Here is a 17,430-nt window from a genome sequence, read left to right on the forward strand (position 1 = left end):
AAAACTAAAATAAAATAAGTATGAAACCCGAAATAACCAGACGTCGTCTACATAAAATTTTTCTGAGATTTGCATAAGAGGGAAAAACCACTTCAGAAAAACCTCAACTTCCATTGAGCAGCGAACTTCGACCACCATCAAAATTGAACGTCGCTTTGTAAACCCTATATGTGTAATTTCTGCTCTGCTGCTTAATACTGTATTTTCAGTGATAAATGGAGAAGCAAGGATCAGGCTCGCTGGAATTACAATGCGTCGGAAAACTGGAAATCGCGCGGCCGAAGCCTGTCGGTTTTCTCTGCGGCTCAATTCCCGTGACCACTGATGAGGCTTTTCACGATTTTAGCTCCGCCGCGCTAGTTCCGTCTCCGAATACGTATGTGAATCTTGTTGTTGAATAATGGTAGTATAACATCTGTTTTAGCTTTTCTTTTTGTTGGATTCATAATTGGAGGTGATAGGAGGTCGTTGCTTTGGATGATGAATTTCGGAGTCGAATTGTGGGAACAGTTTTTGGACTAGAAGATAGGGTGATCGTGTTTGTGTTGATGCGGTTTTTAGTATATTTTAGTATGTTTATGTTTGGGGTTCTGTTTGGCAGGGAATCCATGTGTATTTTGTAACTGTACAAGCATTGATTAGTTTAAATTGCGTTGTCTCTAAAGTGTATCTGCGTCTGAGTGTTACAAGCAGTGAAGCTTACTGAATACAGGGATGTGGTAGATGATAAATGTATTTTTGTTTAGGAAACATCAAACATTAGCATGGGTGGTGCAAGATAGTGTTTGTTTTCACTTAGGCTCTCCTTTTGTATCATTTAGAAATTAGTGTTTCTGTTAATTTAGAACTTCAATGATGCACGTGCTTGAGTAATATTATTTAATTGAGTTTTGGGTAACATAGGGTAAGCGCTCCAAGGTATCGGATGATTCCAACAGAAACTGATCTGAATGCGCTCCCTTTACTATCAAGTATTCCTGAAAGAGTGCTACCAGTTGCAGCCACACAGGCAAGAACAAATGGAGGTAACGATTCTTACATTCTCTCGAAATATTTTTAATCATTTAGGGGCCAGCTCATACAGAAGACTAATGCAAAATACATAGACATGCACCAAAATACTACAAAATACAGGATAGAAGTGATAATTCCATAAACGTTGGTCCATGAAGCAAATACTGCATGTTCATAGCGGATGATATGTCATTTCTCGCGCATAACCTTTTATCTGATAAATGTTATGGAAATTCTTATCTTACTATGACCATCAGAAGGAGTATGGTATTTCCTTGATTTTTTTGACATTTTTCTGAGCTAGTGAGCTCTTGCCTGTGAGCTATAGCTATGTTATCATGTGGTTAAAATATGTTGATGCTGGCAGATTCATCCTGGCAAGGTGCGCCTATTACGTCTAGTCTTGCAAGGAAAGGGGAAGCACTTGCTGTAACTGGCTTAACAGAATATGGAGATGAGATAGATGTGATAGCCCCAGCTGATATTCTAAAACAACTTTTTAAGATACCATACTCCAAGGCTCGAGTCTCAATTGCAGTTCACCGTGTTGGACAGACACTCGTCCTGAATAGCGGGTAGGATTCTATTCATATTGCAGTTTTCTTTGTTCTGAATGCTTTAGTTCTCAAATGTTGTTTGACAGGCCTGATACTGAAGAGGGAGAAAAACTTATCCGAAGGCAAAACCATCAGCCAAAATGTGTAGATCAGTCCTTGTTTTTGAACTTTGCTATGCATTCAGTAAGAATGGAGGCTTGTGATTGCCCTCCGAGTCATAACACTTCAATGGATGAGCAGTTTAAATCATCTATTTACACTGATGAATGCATATCAAGTGAAGGGTCGCTTGGATCCTCAAACCATCCGACGCAAGGGCATGCTCCGGGTAGGCAGCGTGAAGGCATTGTTCAAGAAGACAAATATGCCCATCAAGAAGAGTTCCCCTCTGGTGGAAAGGAGGATGATGTTTTCTGGGGGAAGAAAAATAATAAAAGACATAAAGGTAGTGAAGCTTTAAAGAAGGTCTCAGAAGTCAAAGAAAAGCCAAGATGCCCAGTTCAAGAATCTGAAAAGTACAGAAAAGTTGGTGCAGATGATTTTCTAAGGATTCTATTCTGGCAGTTCCATAATTTTCGTATGCTTTTGGGTAGTGACTTGCTAATCTTTAGTAATGAAAAGTTCGCAGCCGTGAGTTTGCATTTGTGGGATGTTTCACGGAAGGTGGGTGTTAACATTAGAAAGATCATAATTATTTTCTCCACAAAATCTATGTTTTCCTCCCCCCATCCGTTTTCCTTCTTTTTTCTCACAAGGAATATTCATTTGCAGGTCACTCCATTGACCTGGCTTGAGGCATGGTTGGACAACTTTATGGCTAGTGTTCCTGAATTGGCCATCTGCTATCACGAGAATGGTGTCGTTCAGGGATACGAGCTTTTAAAAACTGATGATATTTTTCTACTGAAAGGTGTATCTGATGATGGAACTCCTGCTTTTCATCCTCATGTTGTCCAGCAAAATGGTCTTTCTGTTATGAGGTTCCTTGAGGAAAACTGCAAGCAAGACCCTGGGGCTTACTGGGTACTTATTTTCTGTTGATTGTTCGGTTTATATTTCTTGTCTCTGTTGTAAGATTTGTTTTATTTCCATCTGCAGCTATATAAAAGTGCTGGAGAAGATGTCATACAGCTGTTTGATCTTTCTGTCATTCCTAAAAACCATTCTGCTGATAATTGTCATGATGGTACTGGCTCTTTGCCATCTTTGATTTATGGAAGGAGAAGTGATTCTGTTCTCTCCCTGGGCACCCTACTTTACCGAATTGCACATAGACTATCACTCTCAATGGTATACTGCCAATCCTTGATGATCAGTTTTATGTTCTGCCTTCTACTGTTTGCTGATCATTCTTTATTTGCAGTCTTCTAATAACAGGGCAAGATGCGCAAGCTTTTTTCAAAAGTGTCTTAGTTTCTTGGACGAACCAGATCATCTAGTATGCTTCTTAAATTCAACTGAGTGAAAATTTATATATTTGATTATTCACAAGATTCAGCGTGATATTAATTATGATTATATTTGACTAGGTGGTACGAGCACTTGCTCATGAACAATTTGCAAGGCTCCTCTTGACCTACAATGAAGAGTTTGAGTTAACATCTGCAGTGCCTCCGGTAAAGTCAGAAGTTATTATTTCTGATGCTGAAGAAGAGTCAGTGGAGTTTATAAGTGGCATTTCAACATCAAGTATTCAAGATATTGTCTATCCGCCTGTTAGTGCAGTCGAAAAGCTTGAAAATGCAGGATCTCTACAACATGTGGAACAAGAAAAGACTTCTCAGAAGTCATTTGGCCAAGAGATATCATCTGGAATGCCTGAAGTAGTAGATATGACAGCAGGAAGTAGGAATGCTTCAGATGTTGATAGCTATGATTTTGCTGCCTCTAATTTGCTGAAAAAAACCGAAGATCTTGTCCAGACTGTTTCTGATCCACTATCCTCTAAACTTGCCGCTATACATCATGTTTCTCAAGCCATCAAGTCACTCAGATGGACAAGGCAACTTCAGACTGCCAGGCAAGATCTGAACCTTGAAAATGAAGTTGAAGATGATCTGTCTTCGTCAATGGATTTCTCTGTCTGTGCTTGTGGAGACTCTGATTGTATTGAAGTTTGTGATATTAGGGAGTGGCTCCCCACATCAAAAATAGATGATAAATTGTGGAAACTTGTTCTATTGTTGGGGGAATCTTATTTGGCACTTGGTCAAGTTTATAAAGATGATGGCCAACTGTATCAGGCTTTGAAGGTTGTAGAGTTGGCTTGTTTGGTCTATGGATCAATGCCTCAAGACACAGGATTCATTTCTTCCATGGTTTGTAGTTCATTCACCCAGAATGATGGCAAAAGTGAAAATGTAAAGTCTGGTATGAATAGTGATGTTCTTTTGTCTTCTAATTACCTCTTCTGGTCTAAAGCTTGGACTCTGGTGGGGGACGTACACGTTGACTTTTATTTGAAGAAAGGTCAAGATGTCTCAAGCCAAAGAGAAGTGAAAGAATGCACGACGAGCTTGAAAATATCATCTGAAGTATTGAAGGAGGTTGTAAGACTGAAGAAGAAGATTGGGCAATTTACCGAAAACTGCCGTTCTTGTTCTTTGGTGAACTGCAGCTGCCAGAGTGACAGGGCCAGTAGCGGCAGCAGCGCCAGCAGCAGTGCTCGGGATGCATACCCATCTGCTTATGGTAGAAAGCAGAGCAAGAAACCGTATGGCAGAAACAGCCTCTATACACATACTGGGGACAGCAATAATCATGTTTCTCAGAAAATGGGCCTGAAAAAAACTTATGGAGCCGAACATATAAAGCATCAGAACAGTGGTACCTGTGAAGATAGCAGGAATGAAAATTTTAGGATTTCAGATGCAATGGAGGAGATGAATTTGAAAACTGCCAGCTCTGAAACAGATGATGTTTCTAAAGAAAAAGATAATGCAAGGTGTGTAGAAGAAACTCATCCAGAAGCTATTTCCAAAGGAAAGTCTGCAGCTAAACGTGGTGGTATATTTAAATTCTTGCGAGGTTCTGTGAGTGGAGATGCAGACTATAATCTGTCTGGTGCACTAAGCTGTTATGAAGAGGCTCTCAAAGCTATGGGTAGGCTTCCTCCTAGTTCAACCGAATTACAATCAGTACTTAAAAAGAAAGGATGGGTGTGCAATGAATTAGGGAGAAACAGGCTCGAAAGGAAGGATTTGAGCAAAGCTGAAACTGCTTTTGCCAAGGCAATAGATGCATTTAGAGAAGTAGAGGATCACACCAATGTCATCCTGATCAACTGTAACTTGGGCCACGGACGACGCGCATTAGCAGAAGATATGGTATCAAAAGTTGAAAGTCTCAAGAAACATGCCATGTTCCAAAATGCATATTTGCAGGCACTCGAGACTGCCAAATTACAGTACAGGGAAGCACTCAGGTACTACGGAGCTGCCAAAACAGAGCTAAATGCTTTTGTTGAAAAAGTGGGTCCTCTATCCAGCAGTGTGAAAAATGAAGTGAACACACAGTTTGCACATACGTATCTGAAACTTGGTATGCTACTAGCAAGGGAAAATACTGTCGCCGAGGTTTATGAAAATGGTGTTCTGGAAGATTGCTCTAGTTCTTCAACCAGTCAATCTCAAATTGAACACAGGAAGCATGAAATATCAGCAAATGATGCAATCCGGGAGGCCTTGGCTGTCTATGAGTCACTCGGTGAGGTGAGGTGGCAAGAGGCTGCATATGCTCATTTTCAACTTGCTTCTTATCAAAGGGATTGCATTTTGAGGTTTATGGAGTCTGATCAAAAGAAAAACACTTTAAATAAAGTTGAAAGCAGTGTTGTTCAAAAGGTAAAGCAGTATGCTGCCCTGGCAGAAAGGAATTGGCAAAAATCCATTGATTTCTATGGGCCAAAAACACACGCCACTATGTTCTTGACTATCCTTATTGATAGATCAGCTTTGTCGTTTAGCCTTTCAAGTTACCTTCACTCAAGCACGGTATGTCTTCAGCTTGTCTCCGTGTACATGATTCTCCACTATTTTATTTATGAAATGATAATGCATATCTTTCTTGACCAGACACTATCCTCACAGAAGATCACTACATACAAGCTATCATGTTGAATGTGTTGCTTTCTTACGTCATCTGTTCTTCTTGTTGCATTATTAGGCAAAAATAACGTGTTACCTATGTGCTCTTTCTTATAAATTTTTATACTGTGGGGTGTAAGAAGACAGGAACGTTATGTCACTGCTACTGTTAGTGTTGGCACGAAACTGCTTTTGCGCAATTCTATTAGACTGGAATCATGCCTCTTTACTGATGTTGTGGTTTAGCAGACACCTCTAGCTTATGTGTTAATCGTGTTGATCTGCACAGATGCTTGAATCGGCCCTAACTCGCCTACTCGAAGGACGCCATGCATCTGAAAGCACATCGCTACGTGATCAAACTCCCGAACTTTGTGTTAAATTTTGGAGTCAGCTTCAAACAGTCTTGAAGAGTATGCTGGCCACAGCTCGCTCGGCAAGAGCAAATAAAAATTCTGTCAACACTCAGCAAACCCCTAGTAAATCTTCCGATGTGAAAAAGCTTTCAGAGCTTTACAAAATTTCCCTAAAATCGCCCGATTTCGGTCAGCTGAACAAGATGCACAGCTTGTGGACGGCCTAACGACTCATAGCTAATCCATGAGGCGATTGAGGCAGTCGCCTTCGGTCATTGGAAAATTGAGGGGGGTCTCAAATATATATTCAACCTCTTCATAACTTATGTATATACCTTATTTGTAGGGTTAATTTAATGATCAACTCTATGGTGATCATTAGTGATCTTATCAATTCTATCCATATCTTTGCAAATTTTCAATATATCCTAATCTTTAGTAATTGTATTAATTGTATTCTGATTTTTCAAACTCATCACTTCTATCACAATTTTTTCAAATTGTATTAATTTTATTATCTTAATACTTCACTCCAACAGTTGAGATGCCCGTTGTTGATATGCATCTTAGATGATTTCGTTTTCTATACGCTCACAAGTACTCGAAATTACATGGGGGAGCGAGTATCAAACAGATGTATATATTCTTGGGTTGTTTGGTGTAAACAATACAACATTTATTCGAATTCGTAATTTTCACATGATTTTAAAATATAATGAGTCAATGACATTGTTTGGGGCTACAAATTCAATAAAATTTGATGATTTAAAAAAAAAATAATAATAAAAAGATGGCGATGTAACTGCAACGTCTTCACACAAGCACAAAATCAGTTATCCTCACTCCACAAACTATAGAGTGAAAAGTGTAACTGCATAAACTCCAACTCCATTAATTAATCTACCCTTTTTAAAGAGATTATATATCTATAGTTGGATGGTGATACGAACTATTCATATTCATTCCAAAAGGCGAAAAAAAAGTAAGTCCCAATCGGCAAAATAAAAAAACACATTTTCCAAAAGGGAAAAAACTGTAGTGAACTATGCGCAACCACAAACCCCGCCAAATACCGTTAGCCAAAAACCAAAAGTTAGTTAGTTTCCTTAAGAAAAAATAATAAACAAAAGAAAAAACTTTTTCCATCAAAAACCAAATTAGTTTGTTCCTTTGAAATCAAGGAAGATGAAGAAACGATCGACGGGATCAACATCAAAGGTGTCGGCAACGATCCTCCCGTACCAAACGCCGCGGCTGCGCGACCACTACAGCCTGGGGCGCAAGCTCGGGCAGGGGCAGTTCGGCACGACGTACCACTGCATAGAGAAGGCGACGGGGCTGGAATTCGCGTGCAAGTCCATCCCGAAGCGCAAGCTCCTCTGCAAAGAAGATTGCGATGATGTGTGGCGGGAGATCCAGATCATGCACCACCTCTCCGAGTACCCCAGCGTGGTCCGGATCAAGGGCACCTACGAGGACAACATGTTCGTGCACCTCGTCATGGAGCTCTGCAAGGGCGGCGAGCTCTTCGACCGCATCGTCCAGAAGGGCCACTACAGCGAGAGGAAGGCCGCCCAGCTCATGAAGACCATCGTCGGTGTCGTCGAGGCCTGCCACTCCCTCGGTGTCATGCATCGTGATCTCAAGCCCGAGAATTTCCTCTTCGATACGCCCGATGAGGATGCCAAGCTCAAGGCCACCGATTTCGGCTTGTCTGTTTTCTATAAGCCAGGTATATATATATGGATCCCTGCGTTTTTTTATGAGAGTGCATTTGATGTATTTCCTGAATGAAGCATTCAAGAAATCTAGAAGATGAGCATATTGAGAACTTATACCTGCAAAACAACCCGACATTATGGAATGCGTATAAGGTGTTTGATGAATTTCCTGAATCATTGTAGGGATCAACATAAATCGATGATTTAGATGAAGTTGATTTAAGCTTGTCTTTTTACTCTTCTAGGGCAATATCTTTCCGACGTTGTGGGAAGTCCTTACTACGTTGCGCCCGAAGTTCTGCACAAATACTATGGGCCGGAAATCGACGTATGGAGTGCCGGTGTGATTCTCTACATATTGCTATGTGGTGTTCCTCCATTTTGGGCAGGTAAACCTTTATACTCGGGAGCTTAAGCACCCTCCAACCATTTTTATTTACTTACAATTTTATTTTATGTTTTCTTGAAACTTTTAATTCTAGCTCCTCCCAGCTATATATATTTCTACATCCGCCATTGCCTCTTCTCCAATTTCTATGTTTTTCGCCGCTTTCAGATTTGGACGCTTGGAACTCATAAATTTTGTGTTTCTGGGACTTGCAGAAACTGATAACGGGATCTTCAGACAAATCTTAAAAGGCAAGATAGATTTCGTGTCGGAACCATGGCCCCACATTTCAGACAGCGCCAAAGATCTTGTGAAAAAGATGCTTGAAAGAGATCCTAAACAAAGAATATCTGCTCACGAAGTCCTATGTTAGTAGCATCGATCCCTCCGCATCTTCTCCATTCCTCGTTGTATTTCCGCCATAACAGAATTAAGGTTTTGTAACAGGCCATCCATGGATCGTGGACGACACGGTCGCTCCTGACAAGCCTCTCGGATCCGCTGTCTTGTCGCGGTTGAAGCAGTTCTCGGCCATGAACAAGCTCAAGAAGATGGCTCTTCGTGTACGTATCCATTAGATTCCGCTGCCAAATCCTATTTGGGGGGCTGGAATTGATCGAGACCGGACTAATGCCAATTTTAAGATAGTAAAAATAAAATAAAAAAGCATCCACTCTTGTTAGTTAGTCCCTTCAATTCACTATATGCCAGAATATGTTTAGTGTTAATTGATGTTTTAATCTTTACATTAATAAACTCTATGCAAGTTTTTGATCTCCAAAAGATTGAAGTGGGTAAGGTGCAGGTTATAGCGGAAAGGCTGTCGGAAGAAGAGATCGGCGGGTTGAGACAGTTATTCAGCATGCTGGACGCAGATAACAGTGGGACAATAACGTTTGAGGAACTCAAACATGGTCTCAAAAAAGTCGGCTCCGAACTAATGGAATCGGAGATCCTTTCACTAATGAACGCGGTGCGTACATTCTACATTTTCTATAAAACCCAAAACATGCTACATCTGAAATGTTAACTTTGTTTAATTGCAGGCTGATATCGACAACAATGGGACTATAGACTACGGTGAGTTCCTAGCAGCAACATTGCACATTAACAAAATGGAAAGAGAGGAAAATCTTCTTGCTGCTTTCTCTTTCTTCGACAAAGATGGGAGTGGCTACATCACCACTGATGAGCTCCAACAAGCTTGCAAAGATTTTGGCCTTGGAGACGATCAGATAGACGAGATCATTAAAGAAATCGACATAGACAACGTGAGTATATCTATATCCCATCAAGACTACTCTTAAATCTTGAAATTGAAAATGGTTTGGTAATGTCAAGGATGGTCGCATTGACTACGGCGAATTCGCAACGATGATGAGGAAAGGCAATGGTGGTGGAATTAGTTCAAGAACCATGAGAGGAAATCTTAACTTTAACTTGGCGGATGCTCTCCAAGGCAAACAAGATAGCAGCAAGGACGAGGAGGACGACGAGTAAAATTAAGACTATCTTTTCACCTTTTTTTTTGTATATGTTTCTGACAAATGTAATCTTGAGCTTTTTATTTTTATGGTACAAACATTTCCTAGTTGAGCTGTAAACAGAAAAGTCACTGCTTACTTCTCCTGCTCTTAGTAATTTGTAGTAGTTTTCTTTTTTATTCTTTTTGAGAAGAGTAATATAATTTGTAGTAACAAGATGCATCATTAATTTCCTTTTCACAGCCTCCAAATGTTTATCTTTTGAGGTAGCACTTGCATAACGGACAAGCCTCTTGCAAGCTACGATGGCTTGATTCTGGCTACTCATGAAAATCGAAATTATCTCCAATATCTATTACAAAGTGCTTGTTATTCTTGAGTTATGATTATATTCTACGATCTTGCTACTTACTCATTTTGAACATTTCTTCCAAGTTCAACAACTTTTTTTCTTTTTTTTTTGCCGTTGTTTTAAATATGCATATGTTAAACAGATTAATTTTCTAATAAACAATTGAAACACTATCATCTAATGTATTGCCTAGCCACGCTGATAACTTTGCTTATAATTTATCGTAAAATCCCTTAATGACAAGATTAATTAGAAGGTGTTTGTAGAGCTTATATATGCAATCTGCCTGCTACGAAGAGTTAAAATATTTTATTAAATAAAAAGATACTCCTATCTTATTAATTCTTACAAGTAGTTCAACAATTATGATGAGTTGTGCGGATAGAGAACTGATGTTGCTAGAAGCTAGCCTAGAATCCATATAAGCTCAATGTGATGTCAAAAAGTAATTAAGTTATGTTGAATTTTATTACTTTTTTCCCCAAAAATGATTTATGCTAGCGCTTCAATTATTTCCAGATTCCTAATTAAGAATAGTGATTCCATAATTGTATCATCTTATGCTATTTTCTAGCTTGCTAGCAAGTTATTATTATTTTTTTCCCGACACTTTTTGATAATAAAAATGCCAATCTTGTTGCTTAGTTTCTTAGAAATCTTCTCCATTTTAATTTGTCTTGACGAAAATTTCAAGGCAAATATTGATAATATCTGTTTATTTACAAAATTAAGCTGGCATTTCTTGGACAATTGGGAGCTGCTGCAAAATATTTATGTATCGAGAAATTAGTCGTCACATAGTGTTCAAATTTATTGAAAAAGTAGTGGATATCGATGCTTTAAAAAATGTGTGAATTCATGATCCAACGATGCAGATCCATTGCAATGAAGTTAGGCACCATGTCTTGGAAATAGCAAATGCAGCCTGAGCTGATGCAGCTTCAGTGTTGGTTCAGATCTAAATGGGGAAAGATTATTTGTATGTTTACAACCAAGATTTTATGTGAATGTTGTTATGACTATGATCAATTTTCAAAAAGTTGTTAGGATATATCTAGGTTATTATAATATTAATTATAAATTGATTATAGTTGCTTTATTTGACCTAAAGTTACAGAGAAAGTGAAACAAGGGGCTCAAGTCAATGTAAAGTTGCATCACATCCAATATTTAATGCAAGTTGAGAGACATGTTGTGTTCACAATAATTAAGACGACTTCGTGGGCTCCTTCAGATTTCATATTCATCATCTCTGGTGGGAAAAAGTTTGGCAGTTTCAAAGTCCCAAAAAACGTTGCTCCAATTTCAGTTTTAGACACACTTCATAAATCGTTTCAATAATGTGTTATTTTTAATTTACTATTAATAGAAGTCGCGTATGTTGTTATATTATTTCATAAAAATAAAAAATACAAATATAATATTTAAATTTTAATTTAACAACTTGATCTATTTGATTCTAATATTAAAAACCTCTTTAAAAGAATAGTCAAATAAATTAATAAACTCTATAAACTAATAAATTTCTTTGGTTCCGATTTAGATCAATTTAAAAAATAATCAATTTTAATAAAATAATAAAATAATAGTACTAATTTTTAGAGAATTTCTTTATAAGTATATAGGTCTTATTAATATTATAAATTAATAATTATTAAAATATAACAATTATGAAAATTATGATAACTTGCTAAAATATAAACATAATCATCTTCAGCTTAATCATCATTACGATCTCCATCTCCAGTAATAACAACCACAATGAATTGATAGATACATGTATTTATTTAATTAAATAATATATCTCATTTGTTTTTACACATTTTAACTTTATTTAAAATTATAATTTTTTATATTAAAAAATACTCTATTAATTACAAATTATTAATTTATCGATATATTAATATCTCTAAATCGATAAAATCCTTAGGTCCAATTTTTTATTTATTTATTTATCTAGTTAAATAGTTAGATTCTATAGTATATTTATGTGTTTCAGGATTCCAAAAATAATTTTAAATATATATCAAATAAATTTTAGATATCTAATGAATTAATATATATTTTTAAATATATATATATAATTTACATAATTATCTTTAAAATTAAATAGTAATAGAGATATAATAGGCTATCTATTAATCTATATTTTATATCCAAAATACTTTTTACACTATATAGAACTATAGATTGGAACATAGATAATTCCAAAATGTTTACCGAACTGAAAAATGACTTGACGAAGTTGAGCATGACTTTATACACACTAGTGCAAAATTTAATCGAGAAACATTGGATCTCATTCCGAGAAACACAGGCTGTGTGGCAATTTAAAAAATCATATATGCCCACTCGTTTGTAGGATGAGATTTTACAATTTATTGTGTTCCACTGTTAATTCTATTATTTAATGTATAATTATTTATTATTAAATGAAAATATATTATATAATAAATTTTGATTAAAATTTATCAATAAAAATTGAAAATTTTAAAAACTATGTACCATAACTTTAGATTAATTAATCTTATTAATTAAATATTAAAAATACTTATAAATTATAATTGAGTTGTTGACTTCTAGTTGATTAGTAATTAAGTATTTTAAAATCATACTATTAAAATATAGTAATAAATTAAAAATAACGAAAAAGATTAAAAACTTGTAAAAAAAAGTTGGACATGAAGCAAGACACCAAAGAGATGGATAAGAGAAAGACATGTCATCATCTATTCAGTTGAAACTAAGCATGTCTAAAACCAACAACGATTTTTTAAGTATATTGCAAGTTGAAAATAAAGTGGACGCCAAAGTAGACTGGAAGTTGAATAAGTGTAGTTTCCCTAAAGTTTCTTCAACTGTGATCATTCACATCTATATACGTATAAAATTATTTAGAAAATTTGGTACATATATAAATAATCTGTTCTTCAATTGAAACATGCATGCAAACCCAAAAACACCATGGCAAAACCTTCCATCTCCATCCCTTTGATTTTAGTTTTACTACCACTCATGACCACCATTCCTCCTTCACACTCCACCAACCACACCGATCTCGAAGCTCTCCTCGCCTTCAAGAAATCCATACGCAACGATCCTCTGAGCTCGTGGAACGAGACAACCCATTTCTGCAGGTGGAACGGCGTCGCATGCAGCAGAAAGCATCCAGACAGAGTCATCTCTCTCTCTCTGCGCTCCCAAGGCCTCGAGGGATCTCTCTCCCCTCACATAGGTAACCTTTCTTTCCTCAGAAACATCGACTTGCAAAACAACAGACTATTCGGCCCAATCCCTCAGGAGATAGGTCGACTGAGAAGGCTTCAATCGCTGGAGCTGGGCAACAATTCTTTCACAGGTGGGATTCCAACCAACCTATCACATTGTCCAGATCTCTATCTACTTGATTTGATCCGAAACCAGCTCACCGGACCCATAGTCCCCGAGATAGGCTCCCTGCTCAGGCTACAACAGCTTGTCCTGTCGAGGAACCTCTTCTCGGGGACTATCCCACCATTCATAGGAAACCTCACCAACCTTTTCCAACTCTCTTTGACATATTGCGGCCTTGTGGGGGAGATTCCGGAGTCGCTGGTTCGACTCCGGAGAATGCGGTATCTATATCTGTTCGCCAACAATTTGACTGGTTCGATTCCACGGGGCCTCTATAACCTCTCGAGCATGGAGGAATTCGCCTTCGGTTCCAACCAACTCCATGGCACCATACCTTCCGACATAGTCTTTACCCTTCCCAAGCTCAGGTTTCTTGATCTGGGCTTCAATCGTTTCTCCGGAGAGCTTCCTGCTTCGCTGTCGAATTCCTCCCTCATCGAAAGCATAGGTGTGTCTTCAAACAATTTCACCGGAAATATGATAGATTTAGCAAATCTTTCCACTCTCAGAAACCTCATGGCTACGTCTAACCATTTCAAGGGAGATATTCATACTATTTTATCATCCCTTGCAAACTGCACTGACCTTACAGTTGTGACATTGTCCGATAACCTTTTCACCGGCTCGTTGCCGGATTCCATTGGCAATCTTTCCAATCACTTGTCTTTCTTAAGTTTTCATCAAAACCAGATAAGTGGAAGCATTCCATCTAGCATTGGGAGCCTCGTGGGTCTGTCTACTCTGTCAGCTTCGCTCAATGATCTCCAAGGTCCAATCCCTTCCTCCATTGGCAATCTTGATAAGTTGCAGGAGATCTACCTCGGAGCAAACAGGCTGACTGATGAGATGCCGTCATCATTTGGCAACTTGACTTTGTTGAACCATCTTCGCTTAGGGTTTAACAGTCTCTTTGGGAGTATACCTCAAAGTCTTGGAAACTGTAACAACTTGTTGAGCTTAGATCTTTCATACAACAATCTCAATGGTTCAATACCCTTAGAAATCATGAGGCTTTCCTCCATTTCTATTTTCATCGACCTATCTCATAACGCCTTGATTGGTGCTATTCCACCGGAAGTTGGGGCTTTGAGAAATGTTGTGGATTTGGGGTTTTCCTACAACAGATTATCAGGAACCATCCCAACTTCTTTAAGCAGCTGTGTGATGCTGAATCGCCTTCGCCTCGAGGGGAACTCTCTTCAAGGAGAGATACCTGACAGCCTGAGGGCTTTGAGAGGTTTAGAATATTTGGATCTTTCGCAGAATAATCTTTCAGGAATGATTCCGAGGTCTCTGGTCGAGCTTCGTCTTCTATATCTAAACCTCTCTTTCAATGCGCTGCAAGGTGAAGTCCCTACTCTTGGAGTTTTTCAGAATGAAAGTGCAATATCGTTGGAAGGAAACCACGACTTGTGCGGAGGTATTGCAACCCTAAACCTTCCTTCTTGTCCATCATCGTCAGCAAATTCGATGAAGAACGATTTGGGGAAAATCTTGATCCCAACTATTGTTGGATCTGTATGCCTAGCGCTTGCAGTGTGCTTCTGTGTGATCATGTACAGGCGTCGAGCACTGCAAAATGTTGGAGCCCTCGAAGGCGCCATAGCTGGATTCTTGAGGTTATCTTATGCAGATCTCTTGAATGCCACGGGTGGATTCTCGGAGGCCAATTTAGTTGGTGCAGGGAGATTTGGATCTGTGTATAAAGGAAGTATAATCAATGATGATGATGAGCACACAGATTTAGCAGTGAAAGTGCTTAATCTTAACGCAAGAGGAGCTAGTAAGAGTTTGGCATCAGAATGCAATGCATTAAGAGGCATAAGACACAGAAACCTTGTCAAGATTGTGAGCGTGTGTGACAGCACTGATTTTCAAGGGAATGATTTCAAGGCATTGGTGTATGAATTTATGCCCAATGGAAGTCTCGAGAGTTGGCTGCATCATGATTCTGAGGAACAAGGCAGAACTCTGAGTACTATTCAAAGGCTAAATATTGCTATTGATATTGCATCTGCAGCTGAGTATTTGCACTGTGGTACTGACTCCACTGTTATTCATGGAGATTTGAAGCCGAGTAACATTCTCTTGGATCAAGAAATGGTCGCCCACGTTGGCGATTTTGGATTAGCCAAAATTATTTCAAGCATTTCACACAACTTGTCGTCGTCAACGGAAGGGAGCAGTACTTCAACTGCAATCAAGGGCACCATAGGCTACATTGCTCCAGGTTAACTTCTAACCTTTTTTAATTGCCAATTATTAATTTATGTGTATATATAAGTGTATTTGGGTCTACACAGAATATGGCATGAACTACGTGGCATCAACAACAGGGGATGTATATAGTTACGGAATTCTTGTGCTTGAGATGTTCACAAACAGAAGGCCCACAACTACTGATGCATTCGAGGGGTATCTAAATCTCCATGATTTCGTTAGCAATGCATTACCAAACCGTGTAATGGAAGTAGTGGATCCATTTTTGCATCAACAACTTAACCAAGGTGAGAAATATCGAACTTGCATTGTTTCGATTTTGAGTATTGGAGTGAGTTGCTCAAAGGAACTTCCTAGAGATCGCATGGGCATGGCAGAGGTTGTGAATGAGCTGAAAAAGATTAGAAATGTTTTTCTTGCAGACAGACGTGGTAGAAATGTTGCTACCTATCAACATTGAAACAGATGTTTTGTGTTATGTATTTCTTTCATTTTTCTTCTCAAGAATGTATCTAGTTTCATATATCGGTTGTGATGATTTTGTTCATGATGTGTTAATACAGCAAGTCTATTTGAAACAATACTAAGTAATTAGCAAACCATGATATGAACTCATTTTCAGAAATAAGAAATAATCTATACTAATAGAAAAAGTGTATTGGCCACAAAATATAGATTATATTCTACTATCATAATTCCTATTACATAGTATTTAATTTTAAGGGTAATTGTGTCAATTATATTATATCTATACTAAATAAGGCTTATAAATAAATATATCCATCCAAAAAAAATATATTATTTGTCACCCAAATCTATAAAGAATACTTTATATGTACATCTATTGATAAGGCTTATAAATAAATATATTCATCCAATAAATTATCTAATAAAAGTAATGAATTAATAGATTTTTTAAATAATAGATTATCAATTAAAATAACATTAATTACACGTACAACGTACGTTCTTTCTGCTAATAATTTGAAAGAATGAGATTTGAGAAATAAAATCACGAACTATTTCAAAATTGTAATTTTAACGTGACTTTTGATGTGTAGCGAATTAAATCACCATCTTTTAAATTTTATTATTATTTTATTAAAATTGATAATTTTTTGAATTGACCCGAGTTGGGACAAGAAAAATTTATTAGATTATAGAATTTATTAATTTATTGAGTATTATTTTAAAAAGATTTTACTATACTTGAAGAATTAAATAGACCAAATTACTAATTAACAATAAAATATAACATTATATTTATATTTTTACTTTTATCAAATAAAATAACGCATACTATAGATTTGATCTTTCAGCTCACCCCAATCCCTTTATGAAGGGAGATATTGACACTATTATATCATCCCTTGCCGCCGCAAAGTCTTGGCAACTGTTAGGCAATCTGAGCGGTTCATTACCTCCAGAAATTTTTAGGCTTTCTTTCATTTCTGTTGCACTTCACCTATCCCTACATATCCAACAACCTCTTGAAGGGTACTAGCAGAGTCGAATCTTCTTGGTGCTGGGAGATTTGGATGTGTGTATATATATCAATGATGATGAAGAGAGGTGCAGTGCTTAATCTTCTTAGTAAAAGCTTGGCATCAGAATGCAATGGATTAAGAGACATAAGACACAGGAACTTACTCAAATCTCCATCCCAATTATGAGGAACAAGGCAGAACTCTCAGTATTATTCAAAGGCTAAATATTGATATTGCATCTGCAGTTGAGTACTTGCATGCAGATTTGAAGCCTACTAACATTAACTGGAGATTTCGCAAACATTTCAGAGAACTTGTCATCTATAGAGAGAAGCAGTTCAACTGCAACCAATAGGCTACATTGATCCAGGTT

General features: G+C 37.5%; 3 protein-coding genes across 3 annotated transcripts; all 3 read left to right on the top strand.

The window, feature by feature from the left end:
* Nucleotides 1-27: 27 nt before the first annotated feature.
* Nucleotides 28-6,454, top strand: LOC131010041 (uncharacterized). The gene is made up of 9 exons (XM_057937438.1): nt 28-376; nt 904-1,025; nt 1,382-1,589; nt 1,658-2,234; nt 2,343-2,594; nt 2,670-2,861; nt 2,935-3,009; nt 3,101-5,563; nt 5,946-6,454. The coding sequence occupies exons 1-9, from the start codon at nt 216-218 to the stop codon at nt 6,237-6,239; spliced, it is 4,344 nt and encodes a 1,447-aa protein (XP_057793421.1). The 5' UTR covers nt 28-215; the 3' UTR covers nt 6,240-6,454.
* Nucleotides 6,455-6,967: 513 nt separating this feature from the next.
* LOC131010042 (calcium-dependent protein kinase 11-like) lies at nt 6,968-9,821 on the top strand. The gene is made up of 7 exons (XM_057937439.1): nt 6,968-7,744; nt 7,979-8,122; nt 8,337-8,489; nt 8,569-8,684; nt 8,927-9,094; nt 9,168-9,392; nt 9,463-9,821. Exons 1-7 carry the CDS (start codon nt 7,198-7,200, stop codon nt 9,619-9,621), a joined length of 1,512 nt encoding a protein of 503 aa, XP_057793422.1. The 5' UTR covers nt 6,968-7,197; the 3' UTR covers nt 9,622-9,821.
* A 3,088-nt stretch (nt 9,822-12,909) lies between these two features.
* On the top strand, nt 12,910-16,151 carry LOC131010043 (receptor kinase-like protein Xa21). The gene is made up of 2 exons (XM_057937440.1): nt 12,910-15,580; nt 15,654-16,151. Exons 1-2 carry the CDS (start codon nt 12,922-12,924, stop codon nt 16,028-16,030), a joined length of 3,036 nt encoding a protein of 1,011 aa, XP_057793423.1. The 5' UTR covers nt 12,910-12,921; the 3' UTR covers nt 16,031-16,151.
* The last annotated feature ends 1,279 nt before the right edge of the window (nt 16,152-17,430 follow it).

The sequence above is a fragment of the Salvia miltiorrhiza genome, chromosome 2 (genome assembly GCF_028751815.1).
Source record: "Salvia miltiorrhiza cultivar Shanhuang (shh) chromosome 2, IMPLAD_Smil_shh, whole genome shotgun sequence".
NCBI lineage: Eukaryota > Viridiplantae > Streptophyta > Magnoliopsida > Lamiales > Lamiaceae > Salvia > Salvia miltiorrhiza.

Coding starts and splice junctions, on each gene's coding strand:
- LOC131010041 (XM_057937438.1), top strand. CDS start 216: ATGGAGAAGCAAGGATCAGGCTCGCTGGAATTACAATGCGTCGGAAAA. Junction 2,235..2,342: donor TGTGGGATGTTTCACGGAAG/GTGGGTGTTAAC, acceptor ATTCATTTGCAG/GTCACTCCATTGACCTGGCT. Junction 2,862..2,934: donor ATAGACTATCACTCTCAATG/GTATACTGCCAA, acceptor CTTTATTTGCAG/TCTTCTAATAACAGGGCAAG.
- LOC131010042 (XM_057937439.1), top strand. CDS start 7,198: ATGAAGAAACGATCGACGGGATCAACATCAAAGGTGTCGGCAACGATC. Junction 8,123..8,336: donor TGTTCCTCCATTTTGGGCAG/GTAAACCTTTAT, acceptor TGGGACTTGCAG/AAACTGATAACGGGATCTTC. Junction 9,393..9,462: donor AAGAAATCGACATAGACAAC/GTGAGTATATCT, acceptor GGTAATGTCAAG/GATGGTCGCATTGACTACGG.
- LOC131010043 (XM_057937440.1), top strand. CDS start 12,922: ATGGCAAAACCTTCCATCTCCATCCCTTTGATTTTAGTTTTACTACCA. Junction 15,581..15,653: donor CATAGGCTACATTGCTCCAG/GTTAACTTCTAA, acceptor GGGTCTACACAG/AATATGGCATGAACTACGTG.